The sequence below is a fragment of the Molothrus ater genome, chromosome 27 (assembly GCF_012460135.2).
Source record: "Molothrus ater isolate BHLD 08-10-18 breed brown headed cowbird chromosome 27, BPBGC_Mater_1.1, whole genome shotgun sequence".
In the NCBI taxonomy this organism is placed as follows: domain Eukaryota; kingdom Metazoa; phylum Chordata; class Aves; order Passeriformes; family Icteridae; genus Molothrus; species Molothrus ater.
The window spans coordinates 2,016,643-2,036,726 of record NC_050504.2 but is presented as its reverse complement, the minus strand read 5'-3'; the positions used below and the strand labels follow the sequence as shown (position 1 = coordinate 2,036,726).

The 20,084-nt window shown below is 46.6% G+C and overlaps 1 protein-coding gene across 2 annotated transcripts; it reads right to left on the bottom strand.

The window, feature by feature from the left end:
- Nucleotides 1–1,513: 1,513 nt before the first annotated feature.
- GOSR2 (golgi SNAP receptor complex member 2) lies at nucleotides 1,514–18,577 on the bottom strand. Of its 2 annotated transcripts, XM_036398958.2 has the most exons (6): nucleotides 18,522–18,577; nucleotides 16,030–16,094; nucleotides 13,593–13,701; nucleotides 11,434–11,566; nucleotides 8,397–8,537; nucleotides 1,514–4,971 (listed from the first exon to the last, which is right to left on the bottom strand). In XM_036398958.2, exons 1-6 carry the CDS (start codon nucleotides 18,548–18,550, stop codon nucleotides 4,810–4,812), a joined length of 639 nt encoding a protein of 212 aa, XP_036254851.1. In that variant the 5' UTR covers nucleotides 18,551–18,577; the 3' UTR covers nucleotides 1,514–4,809. The 2 variants fall into 2 exon arrangements, with proteins under 2 accessions (XP_036254851.1, XP_036254852.1); XM_036398959.2 differs by lacking the exon at nucleotides 8,397–8,537.
- Between the last annotated feature and the right edge of the window lie 1,507 nt (nucleotides 18,578–20,084).

Sequence of the window (20,084 nt, the reverse complement as noted above, 5' to 3'; positions counted from 1 at the left end):
AAAGGAGGTTGATTTTTAACACATCCCCTTGAGCTCAGACATTCCAGGGTTAACCTGGGGAAGAGTGAACAGGGAGAGGCAGACACAGAGCAGGCTTTGGGCCAAGTACAAACATCCTCTGGTACTTACCTACACTATCTTCCTTCTAAATTAATTCTGTCCCACCCAATCATCATCTCTTATCACTCATTATCTCCCCCTCTATTCTGCACATACCTTACCCCCATTTCACTGGTTTTAAGTGCTCAAATACTGGTTTTAAGTGCTCAAATACTGAGTTGTTTAGTTTGTTTAAAAACATGTCCCTCTCGGATTTAACCCCAGCCAGCAACTAAACATCACAGCTCACTGCCCCCCACACCGGGAGATGGGGGAATTGGGGGGAAAGGAGTAAAACTCACAGGTTGAGCTAAGAACAGTTTAATAATAATAAAAAATAATGAGAGAGGGGGAGATATAAAACCCAAGACAGACAAGTGCTGGCCAGTACAGTTGTACAGCACCCTCTGACCCCTCCCAGCCCATCATTCCCAGTTTATACACTCAGAATGACTTTCTGTGGTGTGGAATATCCCTCTGGCCAGTTCAGGTCACCTGTCCTGGCCCTGCCCCCTGCCAGCTTCTCGAGCCTCTGCTCACTGGCAGAGCCTGGGAAACTGAAAAATCCTTAATTTAAACACAAACCATTGCTGTGTTATCAACATTACTCCCATACTAAATCCCAAACACAGCCCTGGGAGCAGCTGCTGGGGAGGAAATTAACTCAATCCCAGGTGAAACTAGGGAGTAAAACCTTCCCTGGATTTATTCCACATGCCCAGTCCCACTCTCACACACTCCTGGAGCTCCAGCCCCATTTCCAGGCTGCTCAGGGAATCAAAGCCCCTCAGGGGCCCACCCTGGCCAGGACCCAGTGCAGCCCCATCCCAGCACTGCCACCTCTCCATCAAGCTCACACAGACAGCACTGACAACTTTCTGCATTTTTTGTTGGTATTTTCTGATATAATAAGTGTTTTGTAGCTGTGGGGATTGGAATTACTTCAAACAGACCTGAAGAGCAAGAGGAAGACAATCCAACCCCTTGATCTCACATTTTAAATCCACAATCTCTTTATCAACAGCCACATTTTGCTCTCCAAGCTCTTCCTTCACTTCTCCTTATTAGAACCCACTCACCTGCATCACTGGCAGGTAGAGAGGACATCACCCACCCATTTCCAGCTCCCTTTCACCACCAGCTCTGGGGCTGTCCCACCTGGAACATCCCACATCCAGTCTGACCAGTGAGGCCCAGTGTGAAAAATGTGTATTTTATGATTGGCTTTTGGCAAATATTCAAATGAATATTATATGTGTTGTGTTAGAAAGTGATGCTGTATTAATTCTCTTAAGTACTGTGTTAAATATAGTTTTAGGTTATTAAAAAAATGTTAAAATAGAAACAATGCTATGTAAGATACTTTTTTTAAAGAAGGGACTCACAGTGAGATAGCAGCCACAGGACACCTGAATCTTTCAGAGAAAAAGAATTTATTGCTCCATTATCAGGAGAAATGAACTTCTTGTTAGGATTCAGAGGAAGAAGTTGACACTGACCAGACAGAATCCTGTATTTGAATGGAATTTATGCATCATGCATGAGGTGTATGAATATACAACAGGTTATTGCTTTTAAGGGTTAATCCTTTGTTAACGTGGGTCTTTTTTTGGTGCTGCCCAGAGAAAGGTACCTGAACTGTCCACAACTCTTTCTATTGTCTCACATTGTCCTAATTCAAATTGTCCAAATTATTATTACTCTAATTGAATTACTATTTTTATAACCATTTTTTTACTATTAAACTCTAAAATTTTAAAAACGAGTGATTGGCGTTTTTCACACCCAGCACAGGCTCCTGCTCCTTCCACCCCCAGTGCAGTGGGGCCATTTCCTACTGTGACCCAAAGGGGAGCCCCCCACAGCAGCCCCATGCCCCCCTCTCCTACCCACAGTGAACCAGGAGCTGGTCCTGCTTGTTTATTGTGGCCCCAACATGTTGGCTAAGGTAAAAAATAAAAATTTATTTTGGTTGAAAAAAATCTTTATTCACAGAACATCACATGAATCACATCCCACCCTCATTCCTTTATGTATAAAATACTGGTAAAATAAAAAGTTTTATTCCAGAGGCAAGTGAATTCCCATAGAGTCCCCTCCTGAGACCAGCTCACCCCAGAGCTGGACCTTGTGCCACAGTTTGGAAGCAGAAGTGAGTGAGGTGTTGGCTGAGGAAGGAAACACCACCAAGCTGCAGCAGCAAAGCTCCAGGGCTCCAGCTCCAGCTCATTTCCTTTGGCAGGGACCACAATCCCAGCAGGCTCCAGCTCATTCCCACTGCAGCCAAAGGGGAGATGTGGGGCTTGAAGGAACCACCCATGTCCCACTGCCATGGAGGCTTTTGGGTTTCACACAATCACCTGAGATGCCCCTGGAAATCTTTTAGGATTTACAGGCACCTCAAATGTTTCTGATGTCCCATGTCCCCAGATCCAGCTCTCCAGGTGGCTCCTTCAAGCCCCAAGTGTCACCTTTGGATGTCATGGGTAGCAAGGACACTTGGCTCACCAAGGGGAAATCAGCCTGTGCAGGGACAAGGGGAGTCCAGAAGGCAAAATAAATCAACAGGAAAATATCGATGAAAATGGCAAGCTAGGCTCAGAAACAGAAGAAAAATCCAGTTCCAAGTATCTTATGGCTCCTACCACAGCCCAAAAGGAAGGAGATTGGCCAGAGTCCACCTTGGTGTAAGACAAACCCTGCTACACCAGGTCACAGCTCCAGAAAGCTCAAACAGTGACAGCCTTAAACCCCACCACTGTCAAATCCAGTGGAACTGCATCAGTTCATCAGAACTGAGATTTGCCAGGGAGCCCTTGCAAGTGCTCAGCTGCCCTCTCAAGGGCTGAATCCATCAGATTTCATATCCAAAATAAATTTCAGGCAAATTTGGATTTATGATTTCTGTTACACAACCAGGCAGATGCTCCATCACTGCAGATTCCCTCTTTCCCTTTTAATTCCTTACTTCCTTGGGCCCAAATGAAAACCAGCTCCATGCTTGCTTTACTGCAGTATTTCCTTGGAAAACCTGGACAAATGGGGAACTCCAAGAGCAGGAAACACTTGGAGAATAGCAGAAAAGTATCAAACACATGGAGAAGCCCATGAACAGGGGCCACTGGTCACTCCAGCTCTGGTCACCAGCATGGCCCTGTCCCATATTCCCTAAAATTCCTTCTACCATTTTTTCAGTTATTAAAACCCTTTCTCCCAGTGTGCAACAGGCCACATAATGAAAGCAAAGCTCAGGGCAGTCAGCAGAATGTAGAACTTGTGATTAGTTACTAATCCAGAGAACCACAACCATTCCAGACAGGAAACAGGGGAGGAATTGCCAGCATGAGGCCTCATCATGTGGATATGACCCCTCTGTGCCACTGTCAGACACCAGGGAATGCTCCAGACTTGCCACACGTGGGGATGGGAATGGATCTGCAGGTGATTGAAATGGTGATGCCCAAAATGCCAGGATGGCCCCTCCTGGGCATCAGACACCCCCAGGCTGCAGGGGAAGCAGTGCCAGGCTCAAACAAGGATCCCACAGCTCCAATGTTTCACTGGCACAGGAAATGATCCCAAGGGGACCAATGTGAGCCAGCACCACCCCCAGGAGGTGACACAGCTGAGTGTCCTTCACAGGAACTCCACAGGTGCAAAGGTAGCACAGGAATGTCCTTCCCAAGGGTGGGGACATCTCCATGCCAAGGCACAGACCTGAGGAAACTCTCCTGACCAAGCTGATGTTCAGTGCCAGGGCCTGCTGTGCTGATCCCACCATTCCTCTGGTGTGAAGAACCTGCTCCAGCTCTGTGACCAATCCCACACCTCCAGGGAGTACAAGGGGACTCATCTGCTCCGTCCACTCACAAGTTCCAGCTCCAGAGCCCCAACCCCAACCAGCACCTCAGGAAATGAACACAGCTCCCCAAAGCTCTGTGCTGCAGCATCAGCAATGTCCTTTTGGAGGCTGGATTTGGAGGAGGCCCAGGGAAATGCCACAGGCCTGATGTGCATTCCAGTGGAAGCAGGAGGGAGCAGGAGGGGCACTCAGCACCCTCTAGGAAGCAGCAGGGCAGAGAGAGGCACCAGAACATCCCTCAGAGGAGCAGAGCAGCATTTCAGCCTAAACCAGAGAGATGTGTGCTGTAATACTGTGTGTGAAGTTAACTGAGGTCATAACCGTGTTCTAAGACTCTTCCCCACACATCCTCCTCCTCCTCCAGGCAGATGGGAGCCCTTCACTTCCCAGCTCTTTCTGCACACTCAGTCCCACAGGCTGAACTCAGGCCCATGAACGCTGTGAAATTCTCTGTGCCATTCTTGCAATGCAAAATGCAGAGGGTCAGGTCAGTGCTGGTCAGCACAGGAAAGGCCTGCAGCATCCTAGGCCGTGCCTCTGCATCCTCCCATCCCTGTGTGCCCGAAGGGACACTCCTGCCTTGCTAGAGCTGGGCACAATATTCACTTCTGCTTCCTATTAACCTGCAGGCTTGAGGGGAGAGCAGTAAAGGCCAGGGGTTGTTTTCACAGGGCCATTCCCAAGCACAGGGTCCCATTTCCTGACACATCCATTTCCCAACGTGCCTTCCACGTGATGCTGTCCCAGCGAGATTTGTAAACTCTCAAGTCCACGGGAAGGGCTCATCCAAAGCAGCACCCAGAGGAAATTCAGTTCTGGAGGCAGTCCTCTTGCAGGAGGCCAGCAGCTCATGTCAGGTACTGCACAACAAGGAACATGATGAGGCAGGTGACAGCCATGCCCCCCAGCATGAGGAACTTGTCCTGGAAGGCGCGCTTCTCGATCAGCCGCATCACCGTGTTGGACAGCCCCAGCATGTTGGCAACGTCCAGGATCTTCTTGTGGGTGCCCTGAGGACAACAAAACAGCAAACACACAATCACCCTCATGCTCTGAGACTTCTTATGCCACAGTGCAAGAGTGTTTCATCATGGGGGGTGAGTGATGGGTGTCACAGACATGTTTTATGAAAAATCCTTTCCGTAGGATTTTTTCTCCTGAGAAGCTGAGAGGCCTCAGGAACAAAATGTAACCAATGGTTATCTGCTGCTGTGGAATGCAACAGGTGCAGCTGGGATTGGGCTCACGTGGTTGTTGTGGGAATCTACAAAATTAGAGGGTTTTGGGAAAGCTGCAAGATGCAGGCCTCAGATACAGCAGAACTGTGAGTAGAGCTAAAGCAACAGCCATGAGATAGATCAGCAGAAAAAGTATTTGAACTGTAGAAAAGCAAGGGTAAATAGAGTAATGGTCTGTGTATTAATGACTGTGAAAATAGCTCTTTAAGCTACAGAAAGTTTATCTAGCAAGATATTAGGAAGGTTAAAGCTTCATAATGGAGCTCTGTGCGTTGTGTTTTGAGGCTTACAAGCAGGTATTGTATTCGAAATAAGCAAGCACTGTTTTAACTAAAGCCACGTGTGCTTATGGTGATTGGATAGAACTACTGTCAATGTGCTTTTGCTTTGTGTGATTGCTCAAGAAGTTTATAAAGTGAGCTGTAACATTAAGTTTTTTGGTCTGCTGCCTGGAGTGTGAGCTGCTGGCATCTTCCCATTGTCATACCCATGGAATGAGACTGATGCTGGAAATAAACCAGCTCGAGGTGCATCCCACAGCAGCCCCATCTCATTCATGTCTGTAAATACCCAGGCAGTTCAGGCCCTTCCCTGAAGTCGGGTTGTGTCTCTGCCAGTCCCATTTTCTCCAGTTCCCACAGCTCCTATTGACCCCCTGCACACTGCCCTCAGGCTCAGCACCTCCCTGTCTCTGCAGAATCCTTTCACAGTGCTTCAGAACAAAACCAAACCTTGCTGGGAAAACAGAAACCAAATATGAAGCTTTAAAATGAAAGCAAACAACAGAAAGGAAAAAATCTTCAATTCTTGCAGTCAGGGAACAGTGGAATTGTACAACTGGATCAGTTAGAGGGACAATCTAGGAATATTCATTCCATACCTGTCTGTTTATACCCAATATACACAAAGTTACAGGGAATAAGTGCAAAGGAGGGAGCTGAGGGTGGGGAAGGGTCTGGCAGGGCCACAGGAGGAGCAGCTGAGGTCACTTGTTCAGCTGGAGCAGAGTGAGGGCAGAGCTCAGTGGGGCTGCAGCTCCCATCTCTGCTCTGGGACAGGGACAGGAGCCAGGGAATGGCTGGAGCTGGGCATGGAGAGGGCTGGGTTGGATATCAGGAAAATCATCTTCCTGCAGTGGGTGCTGGGCACTGCCCAGGCTCCCCAGGCAATGGTCACTCCTGGAGGCTGCCAGAGCTCCAGGAGCATTTGGACAACACTCCCAGGGATGCTGGGGTGTCTGCAGGGCCAGGAGTTGGACTGGATGATCCTTGGGAGGCCCTTCCACCATGGGATGTTCCATGATTCCACATTAACCCATTTCTCTTTGCAAGCTGTCTCTACACCTGCTGCTTCTGCCAGATGTTCTCAGGCAACAAAGTCTGTGTCAGTGTAAGAAAAGCTGAGTTAAGGGGAAAAGGAACATGAACAGACATTTCCTCACCTGCAAGGGAGAAGCAACATCCCCCTGAACAGGAATGTGATGGCCCTGAAAGCACAGCCTGTGTGTGCCAGCAGCCATGGACAGACACACAGCAACTCCCTGCCCAGAGCAAAGGCTGGAGGAGAGCCAGGAGGCCCAGGGAGAGCCAGCAGGGACCAGGCACTCACTGCCAGCCAGCAGAAGCAGCCACACAGGACCGGTGCTGCCACAAGAAACAGCATTTCCCATCCCTGAGGGCACCAGGTCCTGCCAGGGCTCCTCTGTGGCTCAGGAACCCTCCAGAATCCATGGGCTTCATCCAGTCCCTCATGAGAGATCACCTTGGATCAGTGATTTCCCAGCTTGGAGAATCAACTCCAATTCCCTGTGTGCAGCACAGGGACACTCATGATGGATGCTTCCAGGCCAATGTGATCAGCCACCAAAGCAACCCAGTGCTGCACACAGTGGCCAAATGTCTACAATCCTCTCAGGGATGCAGGGACTTCAAGGAAGGTGCTCTTTCCAAAAAGCATTCACAACCCAAATCTTCTCCAGGCACTACTAATGAGTCCTTCCAGCCTTCTCCTCATGAGCTGGCAGCAGAACCTCTCCCTCTCCCCACCACTCCTGTGGCCAGACTGCTCAGCAACACCAAAAAAACCTTGTGGAAAACATCAGTGAGTGGTTCAGTGTTCATTGCAGAGGAATGAACACTGAACCACTCACTAAGTTTTCTTCAAGGTTTTTCTAGTAATGAACTTTGTCTTAAAACAAATCTATACTCACCAGGTCAGTGAACAAGTGACCTGAACCAGAAGCTAAAACTCATCTTGGAAAGAATTCAGCTTCAAACTCTGCTTTAATGTCTCTGTGTAACATCTGTGGGGTCAGGGCCTGGTCACCAGAGCAGGGAGCAGAGGAGGAGCTGCAGCCCTGGTTTGGAGCTGTGCTGGTCCGTGCAGGGTTCAGGGAACAGCAGAGAGCCTGGAACCCAGCTCAGCTCCCCGAGTGCAGGCCAGGCTTGCACTGCCTGCCACACCGTGGAGCTGCAGGTGGGACAGACCTGACCAAACCTGGGATTTATGGCATTAAAAATACCTAAATCTGGCAAGTGCATCCCAAAACAGAGCACAAAACTGAGAACAGCAGTTAGCCCCATCTGAAGATGAGTACAACAGGCATTTCCCTACATTTTTCATAAGTCCAGTTTCTCCCCACACACTTCTTATTAAAAAGTTTTTTGTATCCTTGAGCTTTTCACTCAGAATTGAACTCATCACTTTGAACAGTCTGTAAAATAAAAGGCAAATATTTGCTATGAAGAGACTTGCAGAAATGCAGCTGTTTTCAGCAGGGAAGGAGGGATTGCTGAGGTGCATTATCTTTATTATTAATCTTGATCACAGGTGCTCTACAGCAGCTTTGTGGCTGCTCTGAGTGATGCTAATCTGAACCAACATCTCCCTGCCAGCCACTTACTGCCCCTCCTGAACCTGAAGGAACAAACAACAATCAACCAAAGAAAAATAAACATTCAGCACTCCAGATGCTGCCCTGCAGGTGAAGGCCAGCCAGCCCCAAGAGATCTTAAAGGTATTCCTAACAGGATGGTAAAATGTAAAGATTTCAAATTGTTTAAACGAAATTTGGGCCTTTCCAGCATCCTCAGCTCGGAGCAATGTACTGAAACAACACATATATTGATTTTACTTAGCCTGATCAGCTTGAAGACAGAAAAATGTGGGGTCTTTGTGGTAAAAAATGCTGCCCCCACCTTTAATGTGACTCTCTGGTCCCTCAGCCCCGCCAGGATGTTGGTCCCACTGCCAATAAGCTCATCCATGCCTCGGTGGGCACTCTGCAGGGATTCATTAAACTGCAAGGTTTCGTCGATCGGGATGGTGGTGTCAGAGTCCTGTGGGGAAAGCAGGGACTCAGTTACCTGCTCACTCAGAAAAACACAAAATGCACCAGCAGACAGCCAGAACCCAACAGGACTGCCAGGATTGTGCTTAGATTTAATTTTTTTTTATAATGATTTTAAATCCAACATTGATGTTTGAGTGAAAAGAGTCATTTAGAGAAGAGGAAGGCAAAAGGCAAAGCTGAGCAGCTGCTCAACTGTAATGAGGTGTCAAGGATGAAAAGAGCAAAAGCAGAGAATTTCTGTAATCTCAGTAGGAAAGGGCACTGCAGGAGAGAACATCAAAGCTAACAGAAGGTGTTAAACACCAGGAAGGTGCTTACTCATTGATCACTGCAAGTGAAAGATTTGTGGAAGATTTCACACCACATTTCTGAGCAACAAAAAATGAAAACAAAATGTTTGGAGATGACATTCTAAAGAAATTTCTGGCAGTGAGGGCAAACAGACATGGGTCTGGTTCCCTGAGCTCTGGCTCACTCATCACCCAGGGCTCTATTTAAAAAAAATATTAAAAATTAGTATTTTTCATGTTTTTTCCAGTAAAGATGCATTCACTCAACTAGGAACTGGGAATCTTGAAATGTTAATAACAGGGTAAAACTCTAATCTGCACAGGAGGGCAGGGATGGGATCACCCCTGTCTGCCAAAGGCCTCCAGGTCTCTGTTTCTGACACCATTCCATCCTGAGGGGCAAGGAAATGCCTCACACCCCCACAGGGCTTAGAGCAGGAACTGGGGACTGGAAGGGACAAGCTGGGAACAGAGATCACCTGCTCCAGGGGCTCAGAACAAGAACCAAAGGCAGAATTCCCAGTCATGTGAACTGTCTAAGCAGAAGCACTTGGATTTTCATGGGAATGGCTCTTATTGCAGATATTTAACAACCTTCTAACCAGCAGATTTCATTTCTGTACAAGGTTTTTTTGTCCACTATAAGGCAGCAATAAAAATAGAGGAGTAGATTTGTGACCCCCACAAGGAAAGGGGATGGCACCAGAGCTCTGTTTTGCTGCTTGGGATTTTCTCCAGGTACAAGGAAAGGCTTTAAAAATAAATACCAATTTTAACTCTTGAATTAAGCAAACTTCTACATCTGTGTTCCAAAAGCTGTTCTGGATTTTCCAGTGATTTACTCACAAACTCAGCTGACATCTCTGATAGAACAGGGGAGTGTATGAATAGGAACTGTGGAAAAATGTAACCAAGAGAGGCTGATAACTGATAAATAAATCATCATTTGCCTATTAAAGGATCATTTGAAAGCCATATTTTTGTAGCAAGCTTAAAAGAAATACAAAGTAATTGTGTATTTTTTTCATCTACCATGCCTTTCAACATCTGAAGGAGAAAATAACCCATCTGCTCTATATTTTGCATCTGTAAGCCTGTTGTTCCTGAACAGCAAATTTTCCTGTAGGAAAACTTGTCCCTACTTGCAGGGAAACACCACAATGTTTAATAACAGCAAATTGTAGTCATTCCTTCAAGCCTTGTTTACAGTTTTGAAATAGCCAGCAGAATACCAGACATTAACTTTGTGGCAGGCTTTGAGAAATGCATCAAACTGCCCAAATCTCAATTTATTAGGATTGCTCACATTCTTTCTTTCTTGTCCTGACAATGAATAACAAAATGTTAGGTGAGATGCCTTTAATGAAGAAAGGAAATAAAGAGGGAAATCAAACAAAAATGTAAAAATAGTATTAAAAAAAAAAAAAACAAATCAAAACAAAACCTTAACAAAAACAAATAAACAAAATTTTAAAAAACCAATAAAACCCAAGATTAACTTTTCAGTTGCAGAAAAGTGAAACCTGAAAGCAAGCCTACATTATTGAGAACAAAATTCCCCCAGAAACTTGCACTGGGGGGACTTCCCAATGGAGGAACTAACAAGAACAGCTGGACACCATTGATGTTATTACCAACTTTTGACTCATTTCTAGGCAAAAAGCAAGGGCCTTGTCCCAGCTGTGTGATTTGTGTTTGGCTACACTGAAGTTTGCTGACACCTGCTGCCAGCAGGGTGTGTAACAGCCAGGCTTTTCACAGCTCTCAGGATCTGGGAAACATCTGACACAAATGCAAGTGCAATGTACACTTTGGTACCTACCTCACTGACCCTTTTACAACTGCAGGTGGATTGAACTGGATAAAACAGGAGCAGCAGCTTCTGGAGCCTTTTCCTGTTAAGAGCCCAGCTTTTCTACAATTGCTATGGTGGATTGCACTGGATAAAACGGGAGCAGCAGTTTCTGGAGCCTTTTCCTGTTAAGAGCCCAGCTTTTCCTCACAAGAGCTCCCCACATATTTTGATTCCTCTCCACCTTTACTCACACTCCCAGCAGCTCCCAACAATCCTGTTTACAATCTCCCTGCCTACCCCTGCTGGAGGGAGGCTTTTCACAGATCTCAGGATCTGGCAGACATCTGACACCAATCCAAGTGAAATGTACAGTTTAGTACCTACCTCACTGACCTTTTACAACTGGTATGTAAATCCAGGTAGATTGCACTGGATAAAAGAGGAGCAGCAGCTTCTGGAGCCTCTCCCTGTTAAGAGCCCAGCTTTTCTACAATTGCTATGGTGGATTGCACTGGATAAAACAGGAGCAGCAGTTTCTGGAGTCTTTTCCTGTTAAGAGCCCAGCTTTTCTACAACTGCAGATGGATTGCACTGGATAAAACGGGAGCAGCAGTTTCTGGAGCCTTTTCCTGTTAAGAGCCCAGCTTTTCCTCACAAGAGCTCCCCACATATTTTGATTCCTCTCCACCTTTACTCACACTCCCAGCAGCTCCCAACAATCCTGTTTACAATCTCCCTGCCTCCCCCTGCTGGATTTGAGCTGCTGGAGCACAGAGAGCCCCAGCAGGGATATTTACGTTGGTGGTGAAGGTGCGGGCCAGCAGCTCCTCCCGCTGCCTCTCCTGCTGCTCCCGCAGGTACCGGCGGTGCTGGAAGTTCCTCAGGGCTGTCTGCAGGTGCTGCACGTCGTATTTCAGCTGGTCCACTCGCCTGCAAAGGAGCAGCAGCACAAAAACACTCTGCTTTGTGGGAATCTATAAAATCAGAGGGGTTTGGGAAAGCTGCAGAAGGCAGGCCCCAGAGACAGCAGAATTGTAATTAGAGCTAAGCAGTAGCCATGAGATAGGTCAGCAGAAAAATTCTGTAAGAAGTAGAAAAGTAAGGACAAATAGAACAATGGTGTGTGTATTAATCCTTGGCTAGAATAACTCCCTAAACTTGCACTGCCTGCCACACCATGGAGCTGCAGGTGTGACAGAATCCTGACCAAATCTGGGATTTATGGCATTAAAAATGCCTAAATCTGACAAATACATCCCAAAACAAAGCAGTGTCACAAAACTCACAGAAAGTTTATCTAGCAAGATATAAGGAAGTTTTAAGGTTAATGATGGAGCTCTGTGCATTGTGTTTTAAGGCTTACAAGCAGGTATTGTATTTAAAATAAGCAAGCATTGTTCTAACCACAGGTATGTGTGCTTATAGTGGTTGGATAGAACTACTGTCAATGTGCTTTTGCTTTGTGTGATCAGTCAAAAAAGTTTTGAAGTGAGCTGTAACATTAAGTTCTTTGTTTGCTGTCTGGGATGTGAGCTGCTGGCATCTTCCCATTGTCATACCCATGGAATGAGACTGATGCTGGAAAATCAAACAGCTCAAGGCACATTCCCAGCAGTCCCCTCCTGCTCTGTGATCTGTACACAGCCCCCAGCTGGCAATATGCTTTTCTGGTGGTTTTTGTACCAGCAAAGGAGCATTGGAAATTAACAGCAATGAATAACAAGGAATGATGGGTTCTACTTCTCTACAAGATGCAGGACATCCAATGCTAGGCTGAAATTCCACACCTACATCCACCCTGTCTCATTTTTCTGCTATCTAGGTGATTACTTCACAGGTGATTATTCATTTTAATCAATTATTTAGGCTCCAGGCTAATGACAGAATGTGAAACAGAACTCCTGAGCTGTCTTGGACATCCTATCCCATGGATTGTCTCTTCAGGTGTTATAATCTCTCATTTAACACAGATTTGGGAGGATGGTAGGATTTGTACAGGTTCTATTTTATGACCCTCCCCCTTCACATAAAAGATGATGCTTTCCAGTTTCCTTAATTAGCATCATGTTCTAAACTTTGAAGTTCTATTCCAGTTTCTTTAATTAGCATCATGTTCTGAAGTTTGAGGTTTTATTAAAAGGAGCTCCAAAGTCAGTGGGTAATACAGGAGGCACCTCAGACATCTCCACTGGGCTGAAACAAATCATGTCCAGAAGTCCACTGGCCCTGATTAAATGATTGATAAAATTTAATGTTTGATCACCAGACTATCCTCGTCTAGTGGAAGGTGTCCCTGCCCATGGCAGGGGTTGGAAATTATCTTTAAGGCCCCTTCCAACCCAAACCATTCCAGGATTCTACAAAGAAATCCATGACTATTTCAGATACTGGCTTCTTTCTTTAATACAGGTGACATGAAACCCACCCCTACTATCTACAAGGGCATTTCTGGACTGATTAATAACTGAGTCACAGAATTAATTAAGAACAGCAAATCCTGATGTATGTGGTCCAACCTCCTGCTCAAACCATTGCTCACTTTAGAAACCTCTTTATTTCAGTCACCAACAGCTTGGGAAATGGCTCAGAGAAAATGACAGCAAATGAAGGAATTTGACTCTCTACCTCCAAAATGCCATTAAAAGCAAGGGACAGAGAGCATCCAAGAGAACAGAGAACATCATCTGAGAACAGAGCCATGAATCCAGCTGCATCACCAGTCTGGACCTGATGATCTCTGAGGCCTTTTCCAGCTTTAATGATTCTCATGATCCTGGGCTTAAATGTAAAAAAGTGATTTTGCCTCTGTGCTTCAATTTTTCTACTGTAGAGCACAGAGATCAGTTATGCAAAGTATAAAGATTTCACACAAATCAAAAGCAAACAGCTTCAGTAAATTTAATTAAAATAATTACAAAGACTACCCTGCACAATCACAGCAAAGCAGTGAACTCACAGTTTGGCACTCTGCCTCTTGTTGGGAGGTTCTTTGCTGGACAGGATTTCCAGACGTTCCAAGTTGCTGAATATGTTGTCTATTCTTGCCTGAATCTCATTTTCTACCACTACAAGGAAATAGAAACAGGATTTGACTTGAATTAGGCAACTGCTCAAAAGCATTCAAAGCACTATGTAAAAACTGATAGATTCAAATCTTTACTGGATGGAAATAATCAGGTAACTGAGAACTATAAATCCAATGAAATGTCACTTCTTTAGCTCAGTAATTTGACACTCTCACCTTTCCCTCCTCCTCTGAGAAGGCAGCCAGGAAAGCCCCTGCTTGTTCCAGACATCTGAGCCTCTTTCCCCATCAGAATTAGGATTTCAAGCCCACACATTCCCCCTGCAGCCCCTTCCTGCTCCCTCAGCAGGATTTGCTGTCACAAGAGCACGGAGAAGCATCATCAACCACGGGCCAACTCCTCCACACACCAGGAGTGCCCAGAAAAGCCCTCTGAGCAGCACCCAGAGAAGCAAAGAGCACAACCAACCTCATCTCTGCCCCTGGATCCACTCAGCCAGGGAGTGACTGACTCACATCCTGAGACAAGTCAATGAAATTGTGCTAATCCAGCTCCCCCCATCATTTACTGCAGCTGAATTCAACACAGGAGAGCTGACAAACACTTACAGCAACTTTGGTCAGACCAAAATCCACCACTGCACATTTTTTTCTGAGCAGGAAGGGACAATTTGTGCTCAAAGTTGGAAAAGGCAAACTGCAAGTTTGATTTCCTGGCCCCTATTCCTGCTCTTCAACCATGGATAATCCTGTTCTCCATAAATTCTGATATTACACTGGGAAATTTATAGAGAGAGAAATAGATACATATATTTATTCATTTATTAACTCTGTAAATTGGTGAACTGACTGTAAACTATGTAAACTACATAATCCTATCTCTTGAAATGGTCTCAAGTAATAGAAGCAAAATGGCAAATTATTCTAATTTTCAGGACTTTCAAAATCACCCCCAGTGAACAGCAGTCTGGGAAATATGGCATTGCAGAAGGAGTAATACAACCACCACAAAAACCACAGCCAGAATTAGTCATTCTATTTTTTTGGAATAATATAATATAATATAATATAATATAATATAATATAATATAATATAATATAATATAATATAATATAATATAATATAATATAATATAATATAATATAATATAATATAATATAATATAATATAATATAATATAATATAATATAATATAATATAATATAATACATTATATCACATTATATCACATTATATCACATCACATTATATTACATTATTATATGATCTATAATATAAAATAATGATGATGATGATGATGATGATGATGATGATGATGATAATAATAATAATAATAATAATAATAATAATAATAATAATAATAACTCTATTAGTAATTGCTATTTTTTGATATCAAAATTATCACAGCCCTTCCTAGAGCCCAGTCACGTTTCACAGATGTGTTTAAGGTAAGAAAAGTCAGTGAACATGTGCAGAAATGCATGCAGCCAGTGCAGTGTCCTTTCAGCTCAGAAGTTCCTGATAAAACCCATCATTAGTGACTCATGCAGGAATTAAGGGTTCAAACACAGGTCCAAAATACATGTGCCAGTTGTGCACTGGGGTAAAAAGTCCTGCCACACATATCAGAGCATCTCATTATTACAGTCATTTATGAGCACAGGGTTATAGTCCAGATTTACTGGACCCAGTGGTTCTGCCCAGTTCCCACAAGCAGGTGGAATCACAGGTTCTGACTCTGATGGAGCAGGAATGTCAGGAGCATCCTGCACACAAAATCAGTGCATTTTTCCCAAAACTGCACTGGGCATCTTTAGGGGAAAGCTGCCAGTTGGTGGATGCTGAGGGAATAACACCACAGCAGGGCAGGCTCAGTCACACCTCAGCTTTCTGACAAAGCAGCCCAGAGATGCTCCCAGTCTGCAGCTCTGTCCACACCAAGGTGTTCATTAGCTCCAGGTGCTCAAAAACCTCCAGGAGGGCATCACTGTGGGGGTTTATTCTGTTTATTCTGAAGGCTGCACAGACACCCTGACCATGAGCTCCAAAATCTAACAGCACCTAAAATCTGGCATTCTACCATGAGATTCAAGAAGCAGCCACAGCAAGCCCTCTCTGTCAGTTAAAGGATGATAACAGGAAGATGAAGCAAATTCTTGTCCTGTCTTTTCTGCTCTGTCCTCATACAAAATATCATCTTATTGAGGTTAAACAGCAACACGATTTCAATGATTTCTGAACTGGTGATGTCTCAGCAGCTGATCACCGTGGCTCAGGAGCTAAATCTGTTCCAGTAATGATTGTAAATTTAACAAGAAGCACACAAGGTTAAAGATGCAAACTCAATCAACCCCACTCATCACTTACAGTGCACTGACTCCTTGTCTGAAGTCTCCAGGTGCCCCATGTAAGACTGGACCTCATGGACCTGCCTGTCAGGACGTAAAGAGAAAATGAACAGAAAAGTCAGCCAACAGACACAAAATCATTTCTCAGCACCTCACTTTTCAGTTTTTTTGACTGAAATGCACCTTTTAGAAGAGCACAGGAATCAGCAACACAGTGTCAGAGCAGACAGCCCAGCCCTGACCACCAACCCAGGTCCTCAGCAGGAAGCAAGTTGTGCTCTCACCTCATATGCACCTACAAAGTAACTTTATTTAAAAACAGAAATCAAGGTGAAGGTTATGAAAAACACAGATCAGCTTTTCTACAAGAAACAGCTGTTCAGCTTGGTCTGGAGATGACAGTGGGAATGATTTTCGTGGTCTCACAACCTGTGAATTCACAGGCATCAACTGAAATTAAAAGCTTGTAATTATAAGAAAAAGATATTGTGGCTGGACAAGCAGTGGCATAGAAATATAAAATAAAAAAAATATTAATGGTTGTTAAATTCTTCTGGAACTAGATGGGCTTTAAGGTCTCTTCCAACCTGAACCACTCCATGATCACAAAATGAGGCAGTACAGAAATGGGAACAGGAAAACACCAGTGCCCATATCCATAACAGCTGCTGTGACATTCCTGCATTTGCAGATCTCCAGCAGGATGTCCTGCTCTCCCTGCAGGGTCACTCTGGATCGTTATTCAGAGAAATGAGGATTCAACACAAGATTCAAGTCTCTCACCACCCACCCTCCCTTAACAGAGCCCCACAAAATGCAAATTACCACGGAAATTTGGAATATTGGCTTAACTGTGTCCTTTGGCCCCTTTCCCCTGAGTTACTCCACATGGATTACCAACAGAACCACGAGATTTTTTGCCTTATTTTGCAATTCCCACACCACTCCTCCCTCTGCAGACATTATCTGTGAAATATGGGGTTTATCCTCAAGCAGCCCCACGCCTCCAGAGGTGCTTTAAACTGCGGCAGTCCCTCAAGCCCTGCTGCAAAATTCCTTATAAAAGAGCGTGCTTTCGTGCTTTAAATAAACCGGCAGCAATGAGCGGCGATCCCCGCTCCCGGTGCCCCGGGCCGGCCGAGCCCACGGGGCTGACGTGGCACACGCGGTTCTGCCCCCTCCGGGATGCGGTTTTTTAATGGGGAAACGCTTTTTAAGGGTGCTGAGATCTGTGGGGTGTCGGCCCCGGGATCCCGCACACCCGGCCCGGCCCCTCACACACTCGGTTTGTGGGTCTGTCCCCGATCCTCCGGACAAGCGCTGGTCTGACGGGACGGACATCACACACCTCAACCCCTCAGACACTCCTCAATCCCTCAGACCCCTCTCAATCCCTCAGACACTCCTCAATCCCTCAGACCCCTCTCAATCCCTCAGACACTCCTCAATCCCTCAGACCCCTCTCAATCCCTCAGACACTCCTCAATCCCTCAGACCCCTCTCAACCCCTCAGACCCCTCTCAATCCCTCAGACCCCTCTCAACCCCTCAGACACTCCTCAATCCCTCAGACCACTCTCAATCCCTCAGACCCCTCTCAACCCCTCAGACACTCCTCAATCCCTCAGACCACTCTCAATCCCTCAGACCCCTCTCAACCCCTCAGACACTCCTCAATCCCTCAGACCCCTCTCAATCCCTCAGACCCCTCTCAACCCCTCAGACACTCCTCAATCCCTCTCGCACCCCTCGGTCCCTCACACAGCCCCCGAGCCCTCACACACCCCTCATTCCCTCACATCCCTCTCAATCTGTCACACAGCCCGCAATCCCTCACACACCACTCAATCCCTCACAAACCCCTCAGCCCCTCACACCCCTCATTCCCTCACATCCCTCTCAATCCCTCACACCCCTCAATCCCTCACAAACCCCTCAGTCCCTCATGCACCCCTCAATCCCTCACACACCCCTCAATCCCTCACACACCCTTCATTCCCTCATGCACCCCTCGATCCCTCACGCACCCCCCAGTCCCTCACGCACTTGTTGGTTTGCCGGTACAGCCCTCACACATCCCTCAGTCCTTCACACACCCCTCACACACCCATTGGTTTGCCGGTACAGCCCCTCACACAGCCCCCAGTCCCTCACACACTGTCGGGTTGCTGGCATAGCCCTCACACATCCCTCAACCCCTCATATCCTCCTCAGTATATCCTGCACTTGCTGGTTTGCCGGTACAGCCCCTCACACACCCTCTTCAATCCCTCACACACCCCCCGAGCCCTCCTCACACCGCCTTCAGCCCCTCACGCACTTGTTGGTGAGGGTACAGCCCTCACGCACCCCTCAATCCCTCACACACATCCCTCAGTCCCTCACGCACTTGTTAATCTGCTGGGACAGCCCCTCACACACCCCCCCCCGAGCCCTCACGCACTTGTTGATTTGATAGCACAGCCCCTCACAACCCCCTCAATCCCTCACATCCCCCCAGTCCCTCACGCACTTGTTGGTTTGCTGGTACAGCCCCTCCATCCCGCACCGGCTCCGCTCCGCACACGTCACCTCCCGCCACTTCCGGCCCCGCCGCCTCCCGCTGCTTCCGCTTCCGCTTCCGCCTTCCCCCGGGCCGCGCTCCCGCCCCTGCAGCGCCCCGCGGGGCCGCCAGGGGGCGCTGCAGGACCGGCGTGAAGAGCGAGGGGCGGGAACGGGAGGGACCGGGAGGGGCCGGGAGGGGCGTGAGGGACCGGGAGGGACCGGGAGGGGCCGGGAGGGACCGGGAGGGGCGTGAGGGACCGGGAGGGGCCGGGAGGGACCGGGAGGGGCCGGGCGGGGCGTGAGGGACCGGGAGGGACCGGGAGGGACCGGGCGGGGCCGTGAGGGGGCGTGAGGGACGGGGAAGGGCCGGGCGGGGCATAGGTACATGTACAGGTACAGGTACAGGTACATGTACAGGTACAGGTACAGGTAGAAACACTGATTGATTAAAAAGCTCAAATTAGGACCATAACTCTGTCTTGTCACTGTGGTTTAATGGAATATAGCTCTTGTCAACAAATGTAATTTCACGCTAATAAAAGCTTGATTGAGAAAAATTGGGAAAGGCTTGTATTCTGTAAAGCGTTCAAGTCCATACACTAGATCAATAATTGAAAAGTCTGTAGCCTCTGTCCTCATGGTCCGGACAAGCACTCAGCTCTCTCCTTCACTATTTTTTCCTTCTATTAAATGTTGTCATTTTATACTTGTTCCTCAGGCTTTGAATGCCCCCTGATGCTGAGCCCTTTTCTGGGTTTGTGCCGCCTGTCCCACCTGTGATGTGAAGGGAAACCTGCTTTATCAACAATAATAATGTCTTAAACTGGGTCCATCCAGATAAAACGTTCGAATACTATTGAATAAAATACACTGATTTAAATCCTAAACTTCCTTCAGCACCCTCAGCCTTGTACTGCACTCGACTTAGGCAAAACCAAAATAACTGTACAGCAAAAATTCAAACTACTGAAAGATGACAAACGTTGGAGGGAAAGTGAGAAAATATTTTCAGAGGTGGGGAAGCTGAAGGCAGACACCTCCTGATGTGAGACTGGGCAAATTGGGAAACCTGGGGGCTGGAACAGCCTCCAAAGTGTTGGGTTGTTTCTGTTGTTGCTCATTTGCAGTTCAGGGTGAGCACCTGAAGAATGCAGCCTTGTCACAGGAGAACACATCCCTGAGCACCACACAGCTCGAAAAGAGGGAAACAACAACACATCTTTAATTAATGAGAGATTCTGTCCCTGTGGGTCCATCTCTTGTGTCTCAGATGATGCATCAAGCTCAGTCTGCCCTGCCCTGCCGTGCAGCCAGCCAGCCTCTGGCAAGAGATTATCCCCTGGATGTCAAACAGCAGCTCGAGCCCCAGAAATCACATCAGCCCAAGGATAAACAGCATATCAACAAAACCATTAACTGCAGCAGCAACAAACACATTCATTCTCCTCCTCTGCTCCCCCTTCCCTGAGCCATTAGACCCCATTTTCAAACACTTCTGGAAATAGGTTGAATGGAAATAGACTCTGGGATT

What these genes read in the sequence shown, in the direction of transcription:
- GOSR2 (XM_036398958.2), bottom strand. Translation starts at nt 18,550, where the DNA reads ATGGAGGGGCTGTACCAGCAAACCAACAA. An exon ending in CTGTACCAGCAAACCAACAA is followed by an intron (nt 16,095 to 18,521) that starts GTGCGTGAGGGA and finishes ACGTCCTGACAG; the next exon opens with GCAGGTCCATGAGGTCCAGT. An exon ending in AGACAAGGAGTCAGTGCACT is followed by an intron (nt 13,702 to 16,029) that starts GTAAGTGATGAG and finishes ATTTCCTTGTAG; the next exon opens with TGGTAGAAAATGAGATTCAG.